At 42.7% G+C, this 22927-nt stretch overlaps 1 protein-coding gene across 6 annotated transcripts in view; it reads right to left on the bottom strand.

Annotated features, from left to right (window-relative positions):
• The window catches only part of GRIA1 (glutamate ionotropic receptor AMPA type subunit 1), a 277525-nt gene that overhangs the window by 124710 nt on the left and 129888 nt on the right, over window positions 1-22927 (bottom strand). For all 6 annotated transcript variants that reach the window (XM_024576849.3, XM_024576848.3, XM_053926920.1 and 3 more), the window contains 3 exons: window positions 12902-13141; window positions 10141-10325; window positions 5429-5482 (listed from right to left, as the gene is read on the bottom strand). In XM_024576849.3, the coding sequence (XP_024432617.1) occupies window positions 5429-5482; window positions 10141-10325; window positions 12902-13141 (479 nt within the window). The remainder of the gene's footprint in view (window positions 1-5428; window positions 5483-10140; window positions 10326-12901; window positions 13142-22927) is intronic.

The raw sequence follows: 22927 nt of genomic DNA, 5'->3' as shown, positions 1-22927 counted from the left end.
ACTCACTTTGCCAGGCATTGGAAATTCATTGGTGAACAAGGCAGACATATTCCTTCCTCCATGTGCTTACAGAGAAACAGGGAGGAAGATATTATATAATTGTGAATCAGTTGTGGATGACATTTAGTCTGGAAGGGAGCTAAGGGACCTCAAAGATAATAGCTTGTCTGCAGATATTAACATCTTCTTCCCCCACTAATGTTGATGATGATGATGGTGATGGCCATGATTATTGTAGTGGTAATTACAAACATTTATTGAGTGCTTGCCTTGCTAAATATTACTATGAGCACTTTGTAATATATTATCTTGTTTAATTCTCTTGATACCCCTCCAGGAGGAGGCAGATAATATCTTATTATTCCTTTTTTTAAAACAGATGAGGCAGTGAAAGCTCAGAGAGGGTAGGTAACTTGACTAGTGTCACACAGCTAATGAGCATAAAACCAGAATTTAAATTCAAGTCTGTTTGACCCCAGAGCCACCTTTTCCAACTACTGGATCACATAACCAGAGGCTGCAGAAACTGACTGTGACTGTGTGTGGTACTGAGATGGTGGGAAGAGAGGTGCAGAGGAAAGTGGGCAAGCTCAGCCTTCCAGAAGGCATAGACAGATTTCTCACCATAAGGGAGCAAGGAGACTAAAGAACAGTTTCTCCTTAGGCCCAATGCAGCAGAAGGGCAGCAGCATGGACCTGGGGCTTGGATGAGCTGCCATATAGACCAAAGCCTCCAACTCTAACACTTCACTTGATGCAGCCACAGGATGGAAAGGGCTGAGCGCCCTGGTCCCTGAATACCCCCAGTAAGACCCTGGGTGACCTGACCTCACCCTATCTCCCTCTGCTGCCTTTTACACTAGAAATTACAATTATAATAAAACACTGTCAGCGTATGATGGGAAAGTTATCCGATAGGAGTTTCAGTGTATTGCTGCAACTGTGGGCACGACTCAGGCTCAGGCGCTCAGCCCTTCTCCCAGCTCCCCATGCCCAGAAGTTACACGGCACAGTAGTAAAGACTTGGTTTGAAAGTCTAAGAGAAGCCCAGCTCTGTTACTTGATAAACTTTGTAATTTTGGAAAACTCACTAATCTTTCTAAATCTCATTTCTTCATCTGAAAAGTGGGGATGATATTTTCAACCTCAGAGTACTATTGTGAAGGTTTAACAGACCATGATTTTAAGCATTTATCACAGTGTTTGGAACGTAGCAACCATTCATTGAATTGTAGCAGTTATTGCCATTGTTGTTGCTGTTATTGTTGTTGTTATTAGGGGCTCAAGTGGCTTGGCATCTACGTAGCCTGGTTGTCTTATGCTTTACCCACATCACTTGGGTTTTGTCAGATTTCTGAGAGCCATACTCCAGTGACTGGGTCTCTGCCTTCCTCCTCTGCTGCTTAGTTACTTAGCATCTCTGAGCCTCAATTCTCCCATCTATGAAATGGGGATAATGAATTATATCTTGCTTGCTTCACAGCAGTACACGTATTGTGACATTCAAAACCCAGTGGTGTAAAATGGTGTCAAAATGGGAGAGATTGCTGTTACGATTGTTATAAACCTCCCCCCACCACTCTTGCCTGGGAAGCAACAAATGGTTCCAACTGAAAGATAACCAACACCTTCAATGTTTCTTGAATGGCTCTAATGGACCCTTTATAAATTCTCAGAGGTCTGCTGGTTCTCTGTAAGACATTTTAAGTGTTCTTTTTTATTTGCATGAGACTCTCATCATCCACATTGATAACCCGGTCATTTTTCCCATGACTTGAGCACTCATGTTTGCTGTCTTCGTGTGGCTAGCTCAGACTGTTCCCAGACTGTGCTCTGTAGGTGCCTTGTTGCCGCCCACGGGGCCTCTGTCTTGAGAAGCACTAGTTCGGTGTAAGATTTGCTGCTGATGCACCACAATGATAAGAGCTGTAATTTTGGAAGTCTCTGGCTGGTCTGTGTCTGTTTCTGCCACAGTCTCAGAGCAGGGAGTGAACACAGAGTCAGGGTTGGGGTTTGGAGGGGGAAGGAGAGCCAGGCCGGTTAGCTTGGCCCTCCAGTGGGCTCCAGGGCCCAGAGGCTTCTTTAAGGAATGATGGTATCGCTCGCCAATTTCTGCTTGGTTCAAGTTCACTTTATGGACATACCTAGGCTATGGAAATATAAATTCAGGTTTAGCCTATCATGTAAAATATGAATACCCATACAAACATGTACATACAAACACACTCTATGTGATGTGATGTTGGGTAGATTTAGTATGTGAGGTAAGAATTCCCCATCTATGCAGAATACTTCCAAGTTGTCAAACACGGTGGCATTCAGCAACGTATTTGGTTTCCCCAATGGCACTGTGAGCAAGTAGAGTGGGGACTATTATTCCCAATTGATGGGTGAGGAAAGGAAGGGCTGGAGAGTTGCCCAAGATCTCAAAGGCAGCTAAGGGTGGTGTCTGAACAGAAAGCAGGGGTTTGTTTTTGTTTCTGACCCCTGTCCATAGACTTCTCTCCGCCCCTCAGACTCCCTCCAGCCTGACTTGGAGCAGCTCTCCAGAGCTGGTTATTCAAATCTCCCCGAAGCAACTGGCTACTTTAAAGCTAGTGTGTTCCGGCAGGTTCAGAAACAACTACTAAATGAAAAGTGAAGCTCTTTACTTTTGTTAAACCTTTCAAAAGCTTCCTTGGTTTCTAACTCTATAATTACACCCTAATCAGAAACATTTTGAAGGAGGGGGTCAGTTCCATGCAGCCGCAGGCTAATTATGTGGCGGAATTTCTAAAAATGATCATCTTACGAATTGCATTATTCCTCTGAAGGGGGAAGAAAAGCATATACCAAATTCTGAACTATGTGTCAAACTGAATTAATTAGCAATTTGAAGCCTAATTATCAACTAAACTATTGGAACATGCAAGACTCTTGTATTTGGATGGTATGTGCAATTTGCATCTTATTAGCTGGCAGTTGTAAGAATTGGAGAGCTCATTAGGTCAGAGAAGAAGAAGGCAGATCAGAAGAATACTGAAACCCAAGGTGCTGACTTGGTGATGCTGTGACCAGGTGGTCACTTGGCAACAGATAGAGGCTGGTGATGTAATTACCTGGGGTCTTGCAGTGGCTCTGAGGCCATTAATGTGTAAGTTCTGTCTTACCCTGGACAGGCGATTATGTATGCCGCTGCCCTGTTCTGTGTATGCTCAAGGTTCTCAAGCAGCAGAGTACCTGCATGGTCTGCATTCAGAGCCGTCCTAGAGCACTGGGATGCTGCCCGCACACTGTGCTGCTGTGCCTAGTTCTATCACAGACTTGCTGTGGGACCCAGGCCAAGTCGCACCACCTTGCTGATTCCGTTTTCCTACAAGCAAATGAGACTTCAGTGGACTTCCAGAGTTCCTTCTAGCACTAAGAATCTGGGATTCAAGGGCCATCCAGAATTTTCTTCATTACTAAGTCAAAAATCTCATCCTTGGACAGTTTTTTTTAATGGATAGACTCTTGGTTCCCTAAAAGTCTCTGGACAGCCACCTTCTATTTAAAATGCAAACACCCCTGAGAAAAAATAACATATTTAGCTATTAAGAGTAGGGTCTAAATTAACTTATCTCAATATGCTTTTTTGATTTCCAGTCCTGAGCTTAAAATATTAGAACAGCCAAGAAGTCAAGGATCAATGAAGGGGCAAAGAAGGGTTAGGCAGGGATATAAAGATGGAGATCAGTCCAGAAACAGTGTTAGAACATGTAGGTTTAGGCAGGATGTTTTGGTCCCACTTTTAGATTCTGCATTTTGACCTTTTCCCTCCTATATACACCCGGATCCTATGCCTTTGTTCTACTGATGCCTTTTATTCCAAACATAAGTAGAATATATCAATTCTTTTATTCAATTAGTAATATTACTCATAGAAATACCCAACACAAAATAACATGGCTAAAACTGAATGTGATAGAATTTGTTAAAAATTAGCTAAAAATCACACCTTAAAGGAAATACAGAAAATTGCAAAGACAAACTAGCGTAAGAAGCAAAGTTTGTAGAAAAAGCTACCATTATGGAAAACTTTGTTCTAATTGTCACATGGCAAAATTTGTTATTGATTAAAAGATTTTCATCAGTATAAAACTTCACTATCAATTTGATGGGCGACGCAGATACTTTGGAAAACAATTTTGAAGTTCCTCAAAATGTTAAACATAGAGTTACCATATAACCCAGCAATTCTACTCCTAGATGTATAGAAAAGCTTGTACACAAATGTTCATAGCTGCATTATTCATGATAATCAAAAATGTCCATCAACCAATGAATAGACAAAATGAGGAATAGCCATTTAATGAAACGTTATTTGGCAGTAAAAGGAATAAAGTACTGATACACGCTGCCATCTGGATGAGCCTTGAGAACATTGTGCCCAGTGACAGAAGCCAGTCACAAAAGACCACGTAGTGTTTGATTCCATCTACATGCAAATGATAGAGATAGAAGGTAGATTAGCAGGTACTTAGGGCTGGGAGGGTCTGGAGGGAAGTGAGAGTGACAGCTGCTGGGTATTACGGGTTCTTTTTTGGGTGATGGAGAAGGTTTAAAATCAGATTGTGTTGATGATTTCACAATTCTGTGAATGCATAAAAAACCATTAAATTGTACACTTTAAATGAACAAACTGCATGATATATAAATTACATCTCAATAAAGCTCTTTAAAAATGGACTAAAGGCAAAATAAAATTATATTTAACTTTGGAAAAAACAGCTGGAAGAATTACATTTCATGACTAAAAAAGGTAGACAGGCAAAACATGACCCAGGAGAAAGAGAGCTGCCAGAAGTAACATCTACAAAAGAAAACTCAAACTGGAACATGCTGCTAGGTAAAATTTAATATGTGCAAAAAAGTTATTTGGTGAATCAAGTCTTCATAACATAGAAAACAATTGTACCTCATAAAAAGGCCTACAATACATTAAAATGAAAACATATTTTTAAAGAAAGACATCTCATCTATGCCACGTAGAAAAGTGAATCAAAACTAAATTGAAATAATATTGTTCATGCTGAAAAACTGTTTCTGGGTAAAGATTTGTCAATACTAGTATAATTATGGCTCAGATGTTTATATTTATAAACTATAATATTATCATTTGTGGTGATTTTGTCCTTATTGCCAAGGGGCAGAATTGATTAAAGCTAGAATTGTGATGACTGATGAAGCCCATTTCAGAGTGTAGAGGTTTGCCAACAGTGTGCTGTGGTTTGACAAGCAGGGATGTGGAGGGGAAAAGGTAAACTTGGTATCGACCAGACGTAGTCTTGCAGGTCCAAGTTGCCCTTTTTGCCTATGCAGTTGCCACCAGTCAGGGGCCCTGGAAGAAAGCTGGAGCCCCAAACATGGAAAGACCACAAGCTGAGTGTCTGCAGTGTGCTGTACTCACCAGATTTGCAAGGATGTAGTGGTACCCAATGCCGTTCTTCTCCAGCTTTATAATCTTAAAAAAAAAAAAAAACACGGGAACGGGTTCATTAATCATATTAACAATTAAAGCCACAACAACAATAATAATAGGAAATAACATGAATGGAGTACTAACAATGTACCTGGCCCTATTCTGAGTACTCCAACGACAGTATCTCAGCTACCCAATGATGGTGGCATTGGAGATGCTCATTTTACAGATAGGAATTGAGGCAGAGAGAGGTTAAAGAAATTCCCCGAGGTTTCCCAGCTATTAAGTGGTGGATGCAGGGTTTGGAATCAGTTTTGTCTGATTCCAGGGGTAGAGTAGCATTATCATGACCCCAAGGACGCTCCTTTTTCAGAGCCTTCCCCATGCATGGATATTCTTGCCTGGTGGGACTCTTGTGCTCTGTTGAATCCCCTGTCACTGTCATGATAATATCTGCTGCTTGAATCAGATGGGTAAATGGGTGATTCCACCCCAGTTCTTGACCTTTAACTTTGTGCATGAACCATATTCAGATGCAGTTTCTTCTTCCCCCAAATTTTGTGCTTTCTTCTCTAAACCAGCTAGGTACTCAAACATTCATGGGCCATTCAACCCAGAAAGTGAAAGGGAATGTCAGAATCGTCTGGTCCAACCCCTTACTGTACAGGTGGGAAGTCCAGGACCAGGGAGGGAAAGTGATTTGCCCAGATCCCACAACAGTCTGGTAGTAGTATCAGGACAGGGACCTGACTGCGGTGAGCCTTTCCATATGATACCTGGTTATGGTTCATTATCAAGAACCAGGGTCCTCAAACATTCCTCCATCCCGAATGTGCGGAATATGCCTAATCATTGAAGGCAGGAAAAATATTTATGGAAAGACCTAGCAGAGGTTCCCTTGGGTAGCCAGACACACCACCCAAGGAACAGCTAAGACTGCAGGCCTTGGTTCAGTCCTGACTCTGGCTGCAAGTTAACTTGATCTATGTCTTTTTTTTTAATCATCAAATTGGGATTAGTACCCCCTGCTCGGTGCCTCTCTGCCTACACTGTTTGCAAGGAGGCATAAAACATATGAGAAATACTTGGGCTCCTTTTCTAACTGAATAAATTCTCAAGGTTATTAAAATCCACATTCAGATATCTACTTAATTGGACGTATGTGCATAGCAGCTCACATATTTTTTTATGTGGGGAATAATTAAATGCAAGTGTACCTAATGAATGCCCTGAAACAGTGGTTAGATTTTGAAATTTCAGACCATGGAGCTCAAATACTATTGGGATGATAGTTTTATTAATAATTCTTCATTACTTTTTCATCTTCTTGTCAAACGGTTTGCTGCTCTTTCAACAATGAGATACCTTTATCAAAAACCTATTCAGATTCTAATAAACACAAAACAGCAAATAAAAGATGTTTCAAAATCTGCCACATTCAGGCCATGAATAACTAATCTCTGCAAGATAAAATCACAGGTGGAAACATAGAAAACTGGCTGATCATTGATGACTTCTGACCAATAAAAATTAGCAATTTCAAATGGTTCAACCTAATACCAACCTTCCCACCTGTTTACTCATCTACCTGCCCAGTGGTCTTCCTTCCCTCCTTTCCTACATTCCTTTCGCAAACATTTACCAAGTGCGTACTGTGTACCAAGCACTGTGCTGGGGCTATCGTGGGAAGTGAAACAAGCATGATGCTTGCCCTCCTGGACATCACAGTTTACTGGAAGGAGACCCATACTAAACAGATAAAGAGAGAACTGCACACAGGGTTACGAACTAAGAAAGTTGTACATAAAGGTAATTACAATTTCACTTGGGAACGTTGCTTCATTGACCCCATTCCTTCAAAGTTCATTTCCACTGGATGGCCTAAATTCACAATCTTTGTGTCTGGAATGCTGTTTCCTTTCTCTCTGATTATTCATAACCTTTATGGCTGAGTTTTCATCCAAACTACTCTGTGAAACTTTCTATGATTAATTAATCCAATTAGCAAATATTTTATTGAACATGCACTAAATGCCAAGCACTGTGCTATGAACAGTTGAGGCAGGGTCCCCATGCCCTCATTGAGCTGAGTTGACATTTTAGTATGGCGCCAGGTGGTAAATACCTAAACAGATAAATGAATTTAGTAGGTGAGAAGCACTATAAAGACAATGAAACAGAGTGATGTGATGGATGGCCTGGTCCTGGTCTCTCCCATCTCTAACTCCTTCTGAACTTAATGGCTACATTACTGTACATAATTTGTTGTCTTATATGTTGGTAAAACATTATATTCTAATAACCCTTCTCCCTGATGATAAACCTTCACTGCCTTTGCACTGTTTACAGAATAAACCGCTGCCAATGGCTACCTATAGATATCCAGACCCATCTCATATTTGGGATCTTTTAGAGCCTTCATCGATTCCCTATTCTTTACACGCACTCAAAAAATATTTGTGGAGTGCCTAGAGTGCTAAACACTATTCAAGGCTCTGTGAATACAGCAGGGAAGAAAACAGAACAAAAATTCCTGCCCTTGTTGACTTATATTCTAGATGGGGGGCTGGAGACAGAAATAGGCAATTGATTTTCTATTTGGAATTTAGAATCACTATCTCCCTCCTAAGGCAGAACACTTAGACCAAAAAGATCCCAATTCCTGAGTGTTTTGATAGTTTAGGATGATGCCAAGAGATCAGATTGTGAGTCAGGAAGTGTAAATTCTAGACTCATCATTGTCACTAATCAGTTGTCTGAACCATGACATATCATTCACCCAATTTGACTCTGAGTCATCCCACCCATAAAATGTGGAGTGCAGGTGGTAGATCAAGGGACCTACAGGTCCTTTCAGCTGTTTGGTCTTAGCTTCGAGAATAGAGGAACTTGACAATTAAAAAAGTTAATATACTATAATATACAAACAAGTCACGTCCTTACAAAATACAAGTTTGTCCTTTGGCGAAGGAGGTAGTGAAGCTGAAAAGTTGTATTTTTAAGAGGTTGGGTACTGCAGGCAGACAACACTGGGTTTGACTTCCTGCTTTTCTTGTATGTTAGCTGTGAGTCCCTGGGCAAGTGCAATCCCTTGTTCCATCATTTATAAAATAGGGGAATTGATAGAAACTGCTTTACAGAGTTAGTGTGAGGGTGAAGTGGGGTTACACATGGAAAGGGCTTGGCAGTGTCTGGTATATGGCGAGCCCTCAGAAATAGTAGCATTGACTGTTACCTCTCTATGGAATGATAGAGGAAAAGTCATCAGTCTGCTAAGAATCCCTAATTATCCTTCAGCACTTTCTCTACCTCTATCTCATCTAATCTTTTATCAGCTTTGTAGAACAGGGGCCTTCATTCCTATTTTATAGGTGGGGCCACTTATGCCCAAAGAGTGAGTGATACAAGAAGACAGGACTAGTTGGCAGTTAAAAATAGCAAAAATAGGCAAAGTTTACACGCATCACTTTCTGTGGGGCAGACTCTATTGTGAGTGCTTCACATGCATAGAGCCTTTTAATACTCATGGGAACCCCCTTAAGGAAGCTGTTATTAGGGACCCACTTCACAGAGCAGGAACCTGAGATGTAGAAAATTTAAAACTTGGCCCAGTGTCACTGACCTAGTAAATATAAAGCTGGGGTTAGAATCTCAGCCACTGTGGCTCCTGGGCCTCTGCTCTTAACCACTACCGAGGCTGCCTCATTTAATTTGAATTCAAATCCCCTCACTCCAGAGCAGAGAACTCCCGTCTCAATGGAAACATTTTTTTTTTTCTGATATCTCTTTCCCAGAGGGGGAGGTAAGACCAACACTTTGTAAGTAGAGCACAAACTTAATGCCTTCAAGAATCGCTGACTTTCCAAATCCCTCCTGTTCTGTTACTGAGACCTCTGAGTGGTTGCTGAGCTGGTGTTGAGATTCCCTATGGAGACAGCAGGGGTCTTGAGGGCCATTAACAAGTTTCGTCATATGTCAAGTTCCTAAAACTACCATTTTTGATTACATAGCACTGTTCAAAAATGTTTGTAAAATATACTTCCTTGCTAGCTCATCTGAGTGCACAGACACTATATAAAAAGACAGTGATGTACACCAAGGCCTGCTACTTCTGTGAGGAGCACATGCTTAGTTCTGAGAACCAGAGGAGCCATGGCTTAAAGAGAACTCTGGCAGCCAACCGCTAGGGTTATGGTGCCCTTTCACAGAATGTGCAGCCAATCGACTTCTCAGACACAGGACAGTGTTCAAGGAAACAGTAGAAAGGGAGGTGCCTGCTGCCTCCTTGGACCCTTAAAACAGGTCAGTGGGCCAAATGAATGAGATGCCAAATGCTGGATCTGTGAATGACAGAACCCAGAGCTGAACCCAGGAAGCTGGCTCTACAGGCTGTGTCCCTAATGTGATAGCCCTTCACAAACTGTGAACTGCAGTGTAATTTGCTTTTTAACGATAAAGGGAAACACTGGAAGTAAGATTTTGCTCAGCTGATGTGAGAACCGTTTGAAGCCCTATGTCAAGGCTCCCACTGTACATACTATTTCATAAAATTTCAGAATTAAAGTTTATGAATTACAGAATGTGAGTAGAAAGGTATCTGGCCTCTCTAGTCAAGACCTCTCTTTGTAATACCCTAGTCAATAGGCCACCCAGCTCCCTCTGGAGCCATCTCCCCCACCCACCCTGAGCCTTTGCACTACCTGGCCCAAGATAGCATTGAGACGTTCCGATTCACAGTCCACCACCACCAGCCGTTCCTTCTTCTTCTCCAGGTCCTGAAAGAGCAGCCTGTACCCCTCTTCCGTGGTTGTCAAAATATTGACTGCTGTCACCTGCCAGTTCTTCTCAGCAGCTGTGTCCAGGACTTTCTGCAGGACGGACAAACCTGGAGGTTGGGCAAATAGGACAGAGAAGTGGCAATCAGGATACATAGCTATTTAGTAACTGCTTATTAAATGTGCCAGCCTGATAGCTAAACAGCATCTAATAACTGTCAGTCACATTCATGAATGTTCAGTGTATCTCAGTACCTAATACTTTGCCTCTCACGTAGTTGGTATTCAATGTGTACTGAACTCAGCTATTATATACTAATTTGTAGCTAAATGATAGAGGAGCTCATTACTCAATGCTGCTTGGTTTCATCTTTGAGACATAGATGGCTTATTAGTTTCCTACTGCTACTGTAACAAATTACTACAAATTCAGTAGCTTAAAACAACATAAACACAGTATAAGATGTTAAACACACATTTATCATCTTATACTGCTTGAGGTCTCATGTTTGAAGTGTATCTTCCTGGGCTAAAATCAAGGTGTCAGCGGGGCTGTGTTGCTTCCTGGAGGCTCTAGGGGAGAAAATTTTCTTGCCTTTCCAGCATCTAGAGTTTGCGTGCATTTCTTGGCTTATGGCCCCTTCCCTCTTCAAAACTGCAGTGACTGGTTGAGTCTTTTTCACATCACATTGTGACTCTGACTCCTTTGCCTCCAACTCCCACTTTTAAGGACCCTGGTGATTATATTGGGCCCAGACAAATAATCCAGGATAATCTCTTTATTTTAAGGTCAGTTGATTAGCAAGCTTAATTTCATCTGTAACCATAATCCCTTTTGCCACTTAATAAAACATATTCACAGGTTCCATGAATTAGGACATGGCATCTTTGGGAAAGAGGCGGAGGTCGTTATTCTGCCTGTGTCAGATGGTTATTTCTCTCTTGCATTATTAGTCACTCTTTTGCACATATGTTATTTCTGTCTCCCAGTAATACTGCTAATCCCTTCCACAGTGACCAATATGGTGCCTGGCCTCAAGCCTTATTTTTGGATTGATTGTATTATGCCTTCCTGTCTTTGTTTATTTTTTAGTACTTATTGTTTCAGTGTGGTACTAAAAGTTTCTACCTGTCTGGCACTGTTTTTGCTAGCTTTCCTGCCTCCAGTTCACTTAATCCTATGAGGTAGTTACCATTATGATCCCTGTTTCACAAATGTGGAAATTGAGGCTCAGAGAGATTGAGTCATTTGACCAAGGTCACACAGCTATCAAATGGCAGAGCTCAGAGGTCAGAGTTCTGAGACAGGCAAAGCCCTTTTAAGAGTGTGGGGACTGCTGCTGACCCGAGATGATCCTCTGTATCAAAGTTACATTTTCCCCGGCTTTGCCACTGCCACAATTCAAGTTTCATTATGTTGCCAAGCCCTTGACCAGGTGATCCTCACAAAGGCTGCTGTCTAAAGAAGGAAAATCATCAAACTAAGGAGAGGAAAGAAAAATCTAATAGAGTGCTTCTGGTCTCTCCTCTTGGCTCCTTCTCATCTGAATAATGCCTGCTGAACTCGTCTTGAAAAACCATTTCATGAGCCAGTCTTCTACTCAAATGTTTTCTAAGCCTCTCTACATTTGCACTTTATAGGAGATTCCCTACAGGCAGTCTCCTATAAAACCTCCCTTTAGCTTGGGGAAAAAAATTCCTCTGCCTCAGTTTCCAGATTTTGCATGATCCATTTATTTATTTATACCAATAATTACTAAGTTGAGTGTACAAGGGGAAGGTAGGACAGTACAATACAACCACCACAGGAATTAGGGAAAAGAAAAGAATTCTCATTTAAGGAACAAGACTAGTGAAAGGGGTGGTTGAACAGGCTCTGAAAGGGAGGAAGGATTTGCATATGTAGATTTGAGAACGGAAGTGCATTCCAAAAAATGGGAACAGCATGAGTAAAGAAGCAGAGAAGAAAACAGGTTGGGAATCTTTAGGAGAATATGGCATAAAATTCAAAATGTAGGTGGAGGCAGAACTAGAAAGGCTTGGGATGGTGCATAGTGATGATGATGGTGATGGTGGTCATAGTGGCTGACATATACAGAGGACTGTGGGTGTTTAGTTTGTTCTAGATACTGACAAGCACTTGGCAGTCATTATCTCATTCAGTCCCCACATCAACTTTATGAGGTAGAGATTAGTTTGGTCTTTATGGTAGAGATGAAAAAATGAAGGCATAGAGGATTTTATTCCCATTACATGAGAGGTTGAACCGAGACAAAGAGTGCTTGCCCAAAGTCAAACAGCTGGAGAGAACCTAGAACTCAATCCAGGTCTGCCTGATCCCAGTGTTTATGCTCTTAAGAACCTTGCCGTGAGCCATAAATGACTCGACTGAGGTCCTTGGACTTGAAGCTTGGACTCAGGAGCCATGGAAACTTGGTGAGCTGTAGACACACACACACACACACACACACACACACACACATGGTGCTCTAAGAGGATTACTCTCTGAAAGGATGAGTTTTCATGAGTTAGAGATTAGCCACTGGAAAAATCAGCCTGTAGAAATAAAGCATTTCTGTTTTATTTCCCCATGCTTCTCAAGGAGGCAGAAGGCATCATTTTTAATTCCTGCTGGTAGTTGCCTCTCCAGCTTTCAACAGTCTCCCTTTCCTAGTCCCTGGCTTACCCCGGTCAGCATCGTAAATGTAGACAAATTTCTGCCACTTGTAATGGTCGATAATACTGATGAGCGCGTCCTGCAGCTCGGGGCGCAGCTGAAGGACAAACTGGTTGGATGTGTCAACGGGAAAGCTCGGCGTAATGAAGCAGACGTGGAGGGCCCCACAGAAGGAGGTCAGCATGTTGACGGTCCTCCGTTCATAAAACCCAAAGATGGCATAGACTCCTTTGGAGAACTGGGAACAGACTGGAAGAGAAGAGAAGGATTAATGGATAGAAGATGTTGCAAACAAGCTGTCAGGTGGCTCTGAAATGAATCCATCCACTAGTGCATTCATCCACTCATCCATCATCTAGCCATCCACCCATCCAATCAACCAATCTATCCATCCATCCTTTCAACCTACTGATCTATCCAATTGTGCATCCGTTCTACCCATCTATGCATCCCACTCACCCACTCATCTGTCCAACTCAGACACCTGTCTGTCTAATACAGTGTTTATTAGGTGTCAGTTCCATGGCACATACTGTCATGGTTATTAATTGTAAATGTGTACAAAGTATTTTCATGTGTTCTCTCACTTTATGTCTACAACTACCTTGTTGAGGTAGGAAAATTACAACTGGGCCATCTTTTAAAGGGGAAAACCAGGGACCAAAAACTTAATGAACGTGTCCAAGGTAGCACAGCTAGGACGTACGTGAGTTGGGGAGATATCCTGACCTCAATCCAGTGATCTTTCTGTAACACTACCCATCACTTTGAGCAAAGCATAAAAAGATGCTACAGGAAGAAAGAGGTGTGCCAGCTTGCTGCTGATTCATGTTTTAAAAAAAAACAAGTGTTGATTTTCCCAGCCTACCCTTAGCTTTTAGTGTATATTTTTCTGCTGATGTTCATTTTGTGTGTGTACATCCTACTAGCTGATTTTTCAGGCCCCCTAGTGTATCAGCCATAGTAATAGCTTAGCTGTGTGAACCTCCCCACAGGAGACATTTTGTAAGATCCCAGTGCGGTTACCAATTCTGGTTTGTGTTGGTTACACTGCTAGTTAGAATATGATCCAGAAAAAGAGGTCATAAAGCCAAATTCCAGGTCAGTTGACTACTACACTTTTTTTTTTTGCAAATAGAAGTTGACTTTATTAAAATAAACAATTTTTATAATTAATAAGCTCACTAGAAAATAAGACAAACTCCAAGTGTGAGACAAATGATACACACTAAGAGAATGTGGAGCTGAAGCCGGAGTTGAGAGCCATGAGGAATAAGCAAACGTGGAAGGCAGGGCTCACTGACAGACAAACGCTACCATCAGTCCTGAGATGAGACACTCAGCCTTGGGTTGCTGGGAAAGCTGAAGAGCTGGTTCTGCGATGTCTATGTTCAGTTAGGCCCTTCCCAGGAAACTAATATTGCAAACTCATTTTTTAACCAAATATGTGGCTCTTCTGTCTTTTTCTTTTTTAAAATTAAATTTATTGGGGTAACATTGGTTAACAACATTATATACTCTTCACGTGTCCAACATAATTTGACATCTGTGTACTGCATTGTGTGCTCCTCACCTGGAGTCTAGTTTCCTTCCATTACACATATTTGACCCCCTTTTCCCACTTTGCCCTCCCCCCACCCTCTTTCTCCTCTGAGGTTTTGCATCATTCTGCTGCTAAACTTCATTTTAATGTATGATACAAGATGAAAGTTCACAAATCTCACCTCCTGGAATAGGCTTTCCCTTACCACCTCTCCTAAATGGTGACTCTACCCTCACCTACCCCCCCAATAACTATCACATCACCCTGTCTTATTTCTCATATTTTAATTATCATTTACAGTTGTTTTCTTTGCTTGCATATACCTGTGGTGGCTTGGCTCAATGTTAACTTCCTGAAAACAGGAGTCTCGTTGGTACCCCAAAGCCAGGATAGCGCTTGGGGCAGGGTTGGTGAGGAATAAGTATTTGTTGGATGGATGGGTGCTGGGTCTGGAGGAGAGGCTCCACAGGGCTCACAGGGGCAAATGAGGAGAAGCTGGGCCAACCGAGGTGGCTGCGGGGCCGCCATGGACTTCCTGCTCCTCCGAAGGAGCTGTTTATCCTTCACCACTCATGCTATTTTCTCTTTCACCCAATAAGGACACTCTGTCTGCGTACAGCAGACAACAGGCATGTTCATTCAATGTCTAATACAATTGCCAGAATCAAGATTTCCATATATATGGATTTCTCTACCAGGAAGCACACACTGTATATTATTCTGCCTGTGTTAAATATAGATTTGTCAAAAAGCACAATCCATCTTACTGGGTGAATGAATATAGGGAGCGCATAAACCCTCTAAAATGTTATCATATACTCCCTTCGGTATTTTTGGATCTCTTCTCCCCTTGCAGCAGTGAAATATCATCCTGTGGGATATAAATCTTATGTTCTGGATCTAGTCCTTTGTGCCATCTACGTCGTCTCACACCTTTAGGTGGGGCTCTGGAGGCCTCATGGCTGGTGCCTCTTGCTAGAACTTCAGAGGTAGAGGAGGAAAGGATGCATTGGGGTGGAAGACATGGGAGCAAGTAGACGTGATCAAATCTTTAGCACACAAGAGGCCAGGATATTCTCCTCTCCAATGATCTCCCTATTTTTCCTTTTTACAAATCTCTCTTCCCTTAAATGAGTTCTTTACCCTCCTTTTAAGGCTAAACGGGTACATTTACCCACTGCTTCCTAACAGCATGGCTGGGAGGTAGGTAGCCTGGCCTGGATCTACTCCAGTACACTCTGGCTCCCAGAACCGCCGAGCATCTGGCCTTCACGCTGGCTCCTCATTTCAGCTAAGGCTGAGCAGAGAGAGAGAGACAGAGACAGACAGGGAGACAGAGAGAGATACTGATTCTGTAGGTCTAAGGCCTATGGGAGAGTACAGTCATTAATTACATGTTGAAAAATATAATTGGTAGTTGTAAGGCATTTCTTTGAATCTGTCACAATAAACATTCAATCTGAAGAGATGGCATGATCTTGTAGAAAAAGTACTAAATATGATGCCACAGGCTGGGAGGATCCTCTTTCTGGTTTTATCACAACACAGTACTTCTGTGACCTTGAGCAAATCCCACGCTCTCCCTGGGCCTCAGTTTTCCCATCTAGGAAAAGATGGTTTGAACTGCATAATACTTAACATCTCTTCAGGATCCAACATTCTAGACTCTAGTCTAATCAATTGAAACATGTTTACTGACTGACAACAATTTAGTTATTTGCTGTTCAAACTTTGAGCAACCTCCAGTGAGCATTTTCAAACCCAGAAAGCAGATAAAGACTGTGAGTTCTTGGATCTGACTGTAACAAAATGCTAGCACTAAATGTAAGTGCATCCAGAGTCTGGAGTTTTATTGAAGATATACTTTTTAACCCACTGTGTGATTTAGTTACCTAGTAGAGAGTAGATGAGAGGCGGCAAATCAGAAAGGGGGCTAGAGGTGGAGACTGTATTGTTCGATACAACAAGCAGGAGAGAAGAAATGGGACCGTTCAAAGGCATCCGAATTGGCTGTGCACTGGGCTCGTCGCAGACTCGCACACTGATGTGGAGTCAGAGCAGACCGGCCTGTGTGCGGCTCCTTCCAGTTAAGACCACAGCGCTGCAGAGCATGCCTCTCAGAGTAATAATTAAGAGCTGACATCTGGGCACTAACAAAGTGGCAGACACTGTGCCAAGAACATGTCCTTGCATTAACTCCCTTTGCCCTGAAGGTAGGTTACAAACCGGGAAAGTGAGGCCCAGGACCAGAGCCAGGCAATGCCAAGAGCTGAACTCCAGCAGTCTGACCGCAGGGCCTGAGCCTCTCACCCCCTGAGACACCACTCCTCCCTCCCTCCACAGGGTTGGGAGGACGCAGTCTTGGCACATGGTTGGCTTTGGTTTCTAGAAAATCCTCTCATGTATTGATAGCACACTGCCTTCCCCTAATAATGCCAGATAAAGAAGCATTACTGCACTAGGGCCTGTGGATATTGAAACAACAAAACTGAGTGGTGTGCTTGATGTCTCCACTGGGGACCATGAAGACACATGTACCACATCTGTTCTTCTGTTGGGCCGTCCATCTGTCCACCCATCCATCTGCCCCGTGACATCTAACATCTACTCCTCCTTAGGCATTAAAGGTACAACGGCAAACCAGGCAGGCCACGCTCTCCAGGACTGTACCTTGACAGTGGGAGGGACAGACAACTGGTCAGGCAGTCACACTTCAGTGTAAGTGCTGTGGTAGGGATGAGGTCAGGGCTCAGGCAGGGACACTGGACTTCAACCTTCGGGAAGCTCAAAGAAGGCTTCCAAGAGGGTATGCCAGCTTTAACACCAAAAGATAGGCATGAACCAGCAGACGGAAGGGGGTATGGGGCAGTTCCCTTGCATAAAGGGTGTTTCAGGTAGAAGAAGCAGTGCCAGCAAAGACTAGCAGAGAGAGAAAAGACACGGCACATTCAGGGAAACCTGCCAGAGTGTCAGATGCCGAAGTCCCTGCCTCCAAGAGATTCTGTGGCAGAATGTGTCCAAAAAATCAGAGCAAGTCAAAAACGAGGCCAGGAATTCCCTCTCAGGGAGGCAGGAGGGCAGGGGCTGCTGAGGGCAGGAAAACCCACACACTGCAAGGTGTGGGCTGTCCGATCTCCTCCCTGGTTCGCCCAGACCTCTTTGATGGTCACTCCTAGTTAAGGCAGCACCCACTTAGTTTCAATAAATCTCCTTGACAGCTCTCTCCCAGGGAGGGAAGTCCTGGTGTTAGCAACTCCCTTTTTATTATCTCTTCATTTAAGGCCTCACACTCTGCACGCAGACATTTCACTGTGGCTCCCGGATCAGTCCCTGGGTATGTGGCAACCTTGCTGTAAATAGTGGATAACGAGGTGATTGATAGGACAGCTTCATTTGGGGGAGAGAGATAGGAAGTGTGGGGGTGGTTAGGAGGACTTTTATTTTATTTTGTTTATTTTTATTTTTTTAAACATACAGGCAGGTTGATTACTTATTTATTTATTTTTAATTTTATTGATGTTCAGGTGCAGTTCTCTGCCTTTTCCCCTTTATAATTGTGTTCTTTATAATTGTTCCTACAAACCCTTCACCCTTTCCCCTGAAATTCCCTCCCCTCTCCCCTCTGGTCTCTGTCAGCCTGTTCTCAATTTCAGTGTCTTTGGTTATATTTTGCTTGTTTGTTGTTTTGTTGACTAGGTTCCTGTTAAAGGTGAGATCATATGGTATTTGTCTTTTAGTGCCTGGCTTATTTCACTTAGTGTAATGCTTTCCAGTTCCATCCATGCTGTCACAAAGGGTAGGAGCTCCTCCTTTCTTTCTGCTGCATAGAATTCCATTGTGTAAATGTACCATAGTTTTTTGATCCATTCATTTACTGATGGGCACCTAGGTTGCTTCCAGTACTTGGCTATTGTTAATTATGCTGCTGTGAACATTGGGTGCATAGGTTCTTTTGGATTGGTGATTTGGGGTTCTTAGGATATAATCCTAGCAGTGGAATTGCTGGGTCAAAAGGCAGATCCATTTTTAGTTTTAGGCCCTTATACCCTTCCTTGAATAATTTTATCCTTATTGGTGAGAATGACCTTCTGGATCTGACTCTAATCTTGTGACCTCAAATTGCTTTATTGCTGTCACTCAGAGGACAATAAACGTGCCCCTTCATCCCATGACACTCTCTTGCATCCAATATCTAATACTGATATGCAGTGAATTATCCTAACAGATGTAAATTGTCCCCATCCTCTCTAAACAGTATCATGATTATTTAGAATTCTGACACCTGTCCAGGGCTTCCCTGCCATTTACTAGATAAAATCTTATCAGTAATTTGTTAAATTCAAAGAACGTTACTTGAGCCCCAGAAACTAGCATTGCCACAAAACTGGGGTAGGGTGGTGACACGCGACAGATGTGTTTCCTACCTGCGCAGAACTGACACAGGTTCAGGAAGTTGTGCATCAAGGGGAAGAAGGGTGTTTTGAGAGGGTAATAAGGGGTTAACCATAGAATAAATGATCTTCAGCATCATTACAGCCAGTGTTTACCGAGCACTCACCACAGCCAGACACGATGCCAAGCACCTTGTGTCCACATCAGGTAGAAGGACAAAGGCAGTGAGGGGCGAGGTGAGGGGGCCGTAGAGAAACTCCAGAAAGGCCACCATGGCTGGAGGAGGGGATGTGGGTAGGGCGGGAGCAATTAAACCAGTGTGTCACGTGTCAATGTTGCATTTCACTTTGGCTTTGGATTCATCTCAGCTTTCCTGGGCCTTTCTTCACCCTGGCCTAGACCCAGCTGGGACACAGCAGCAAAGGGAGACACAGTAGAGGAGCCATCCTCTCCTGCTCGGCTTTGTTTACTTACTGTGAAACACGATTGCCAGGCACCGAAAGCCAACAAGATGTGACATTGCATATGAGTCTGAGAGTCAGATTAAGGCCGGGCTCACCAGTCCTGGAATTAGACTCACCTTTGGGCTGACACATGAAACCAGGGGCAGGGGGAAGGCAAACAGACCGATAGATTGTAAGTTCTACTGCAGACATCTTCAAGTGCCTGGCACGGTTCTGGAAAAGTGAATTCAAAGAAGCAAATCTGGGGCCTTCTGGGCTGCATTTCCCCCATCTGGACAGTGGAGTTTATACCAAATTAATGTTTTTCAAACTTTAATTTTGTGTGTATGTGTGAACTACCTCTAATAAAACTTTTATACTCATTGGGGATGTGTAGTTCTACAGATGGGAATTTTCTTTTTCTTCTCCCCATCTTCTACCTACCTACTCATCCATCCATCTGACACATGTTAACTGAGTACGGGGTATGTGCTGGGCAGCAGGTGGTACCAGGTGCTAACACTGGATAACAAGACAAATAAGTCTCTGCTATCTTGGAGCTTAGGTTTGAGAGGTAGAAGAGAGATAATAGACAAACTAAAAATCATCTTGGATACTCTGTTATGAGAAAACAACAGGATGATGTGAGAGAGACGGGCAGGGCTACTTTAGACAAGGTGGTCAGGGAGACCGCCTCTGTGGCACTAACATTTGAGGTGAGAAATGAACCATAAGAAGCAGCTGGCCAGGCAAAGGGTCAGGGAAACAGTTTCAGGCAGAAAAAACAAAGTACAAAGGCTCTTAACTAGGTATAGGAAAAGATCGATGAGCTTGAGAAACAGGAAGGCCAGTATGGACATAGTAGAAGAAAGAAGAAAAGCAGTAACAGTGGAGGTGGAGAAAAACGTATACCGCTCTGAGTATGTAAGGCATCCATGTGTATCTTGGGTTTACTTAGAGCTCTAGAACATCATCTTGGTCTAAGAAGTCAGTATGAGCTGATCTTACTGGACCTTTTGGCTCTGATATCTGGTGGCTCAAGTCAGTGGAGGGAAGACAGAGTGGAGGGGAAGGTTTCTAACCAACTAAGTTGGAAAATGGGGAAGGAAACATCTGACTTACCTGCAATGGGACTACCAACATGGGACAATCAGCGAGTTCACTGGGTTCTAGGTAGATGCTGCTGTTCCTCAGATGTTTCTAAGCTTGCTCTAGGCTCTGGGCTTTGACTCACGCTCTTGCTTCAGCCTGCACAGATCTCCTGCATCTTCTTCTTCAAATCCTTTCCAGTCTTTCAAGGTTCAGTTCAAATGCCACCTCCTCCAGGAAGCTCTTATCCCTCCCCATCACCAATTGTAGTCTGACAGTCTCTGTTCTTTTAGATGCCCACAGAAATTTGTGGCTCATCAATTTTTATCTAGCTCTCATGCTTCGTTAATTTTAGTTCTTTGGCTTCAGGAACAGAAATCAAAGGGGCTAACTTAAGACAGAAAGAAGTTTGTTAGAAAGATAAGAGGGACCTCCAGTTTTTTAAAAAAATGGACCTTAGAGAAGACAGGGATTATGGCAGCTCTATGTGCTGGGATTTCACAGACAGACTCTTCAGAGGGTCACCATTGCTCCAGCCAATTTGTGATAACTGCTCCATACAGCTGCAGACTGGCCTTGCTCGGGGGCATGGCTCACCCCTTGGTCAAGGGAAGGTGGAGCAAGTATCTTCCTAAGATTAGATAACTGTTTACTACTAAGATAGCAGCCAAATAACATAACATAACATAACATAACATAACATAACATAACATAACAGTGCTATGAATAGGGAGGGATGGATACTGAGCATATCAAACTAACAGATGGCTACTACATTTCTTTTTGCTAGTATTTTATTATACAAGTCAAAGTCCAAGACTGTGTTGGAAGCTCCATAAATGTCACATACATCAAAACAATTTAAGTTAGGATCTATTTATAATTCGGTCATTGTTGCCTGCCTGCTATGGGTTAGACCCAGTGGCAGAGAGTGGTGGATAAGACAGATGATACTTCTGCCCTCAAGAAACTTATGTTATTCTTTACAATCCCTAGAGGGCATCGTGCAATGACTGCACAATAACTTTGGTACTGGTAAATCATTCAGCTAATATTAATCAGTCGATACTCTTCTTGACAATTGACCTCCCCTTGTTTCCACTGCTTTTCTTCCAATGCAATTCCAGTGAATTGGATGGACTTACTATTTTTTACTTATATCATCAAGTGACTTTTTTGTGTATTTATATCTTTTCACCTGCAATTGAGGTTTGTAAGCTTCCTTGAAGTTAGAAACCGTCCAATTCTATCATTTTGTCTTGGTAGGTACAATGTTTAGAACCCCATACAGAGCTGGGTGGGAAATAGACATAAATGCTAGGTGATGTTACTTGTTTCACAGTCTTTTAAGTTAGGCTGACCACCGAGCATCCATGAGTTTGGGGGTATAACAATACCCCCACCCTGCTACTGTGCTTCAACTCTGTCACTTCCTGTTACCTTAGACCGACAGAGTGTGAGAGCTGTGCGCTCAGGCTGATGTCTGAGCCCCAGCCAACCTTACAGCACCCAGTGTCCTTAGCCAGTGCTCCCGAGACAAAATGTGTAAATCCCACTGCATAGCTTAACCCTTCAGATGTTGAATGGATTAAAACAAGGGCATTTTCACCCTGCGTAGCAAACTGCATATCACTATGTGCTGATGTGGCATTATGGAAAGACAATCTTTTGGAGATATTTCCTATAATGACACACGTGTTTACATGCGTGTGCTCTCCTCCTTGGCCTATCACTTAACCCAGGAACAACTGTAGGATGATAGATTGTCAGTACTGAAAGGGTACCTGGTCTTCAGGGCCCATTGGCTGGGAAAGAAGACTTCTGATAGTTGTCTGACCAGCTCCACTTTAGAGTCTATTTAATTTACAGGTGCTTGGGATATAGCAAAACCTGGTGTCCAGGGTATCATTAGCCTCCTACCTCACATGATGTCAACATGCTGGAGGCTTCCTACTGCCTATCTATTTTGGGTGGTTGGCACTATTTGGCAAAATACTATTATTATTATTATGTATTATTGTAGTTATATCACCATTTGAAGATCTGGGTCCAGGCACTTCATGTGCATTTTATCATTTGCTCCTTTCAATGACCAGATTTTTTTTTTCTATTTCATGCAAGAGGAAGCTGAAGTTCAGGGGGATTAATTAATCTTCCACAAGGCATTCATGTGGTAAGTGACAGAGCTGGGATAAGACTCCAGGTCTGTCTTACTCCATGGTCTATGCCCTGAGCTGTTGGACCCCATCCCCTGAAAGTCTGTCAGCCCAAACCTGAGTGTTCATTCCCTGGATAGTGATGCCAGCCAACACTGAGCACTTCATGTGCCTGGTCTTGTGCCAAGTACTACTAATTTAATAGTATGGAGTGTGGATACAGTTTTTACCCCCATTTTATAGAGAGAAAACTGAGGCTGATCAGTACGACCAAGGTCACATAGGCATTAAGTAAAAGATTCAGAATAGAAACATAGACATTCTAACTTCAGAGCCATTTCCAGGTATCTGTAAACTTCCTGCAAAAGGCCAAATAGTAAATACCTTGGGCCTTGTGGGCCATGTAGTCTCT

Source organism: Desmodus rotundus, chromosome 6 (genome assembly GCF_022682495.2).
Source record: "Desmodus rotundus isolate HL8 chromosome 6, HLdesRot8A.1, whole genome shotgun sequence".
Lineage (NCBI taxonomy): Eukaryota > Metazoa > Chordata > Mammalia > Chiroptera > Phyllostomidae > Desmodus > Desmodus rotundus.
Note: the sequence above shows the minus strand (reverse complement) of the source record. Positions and strands in the feature narration are given on the sequence as shown.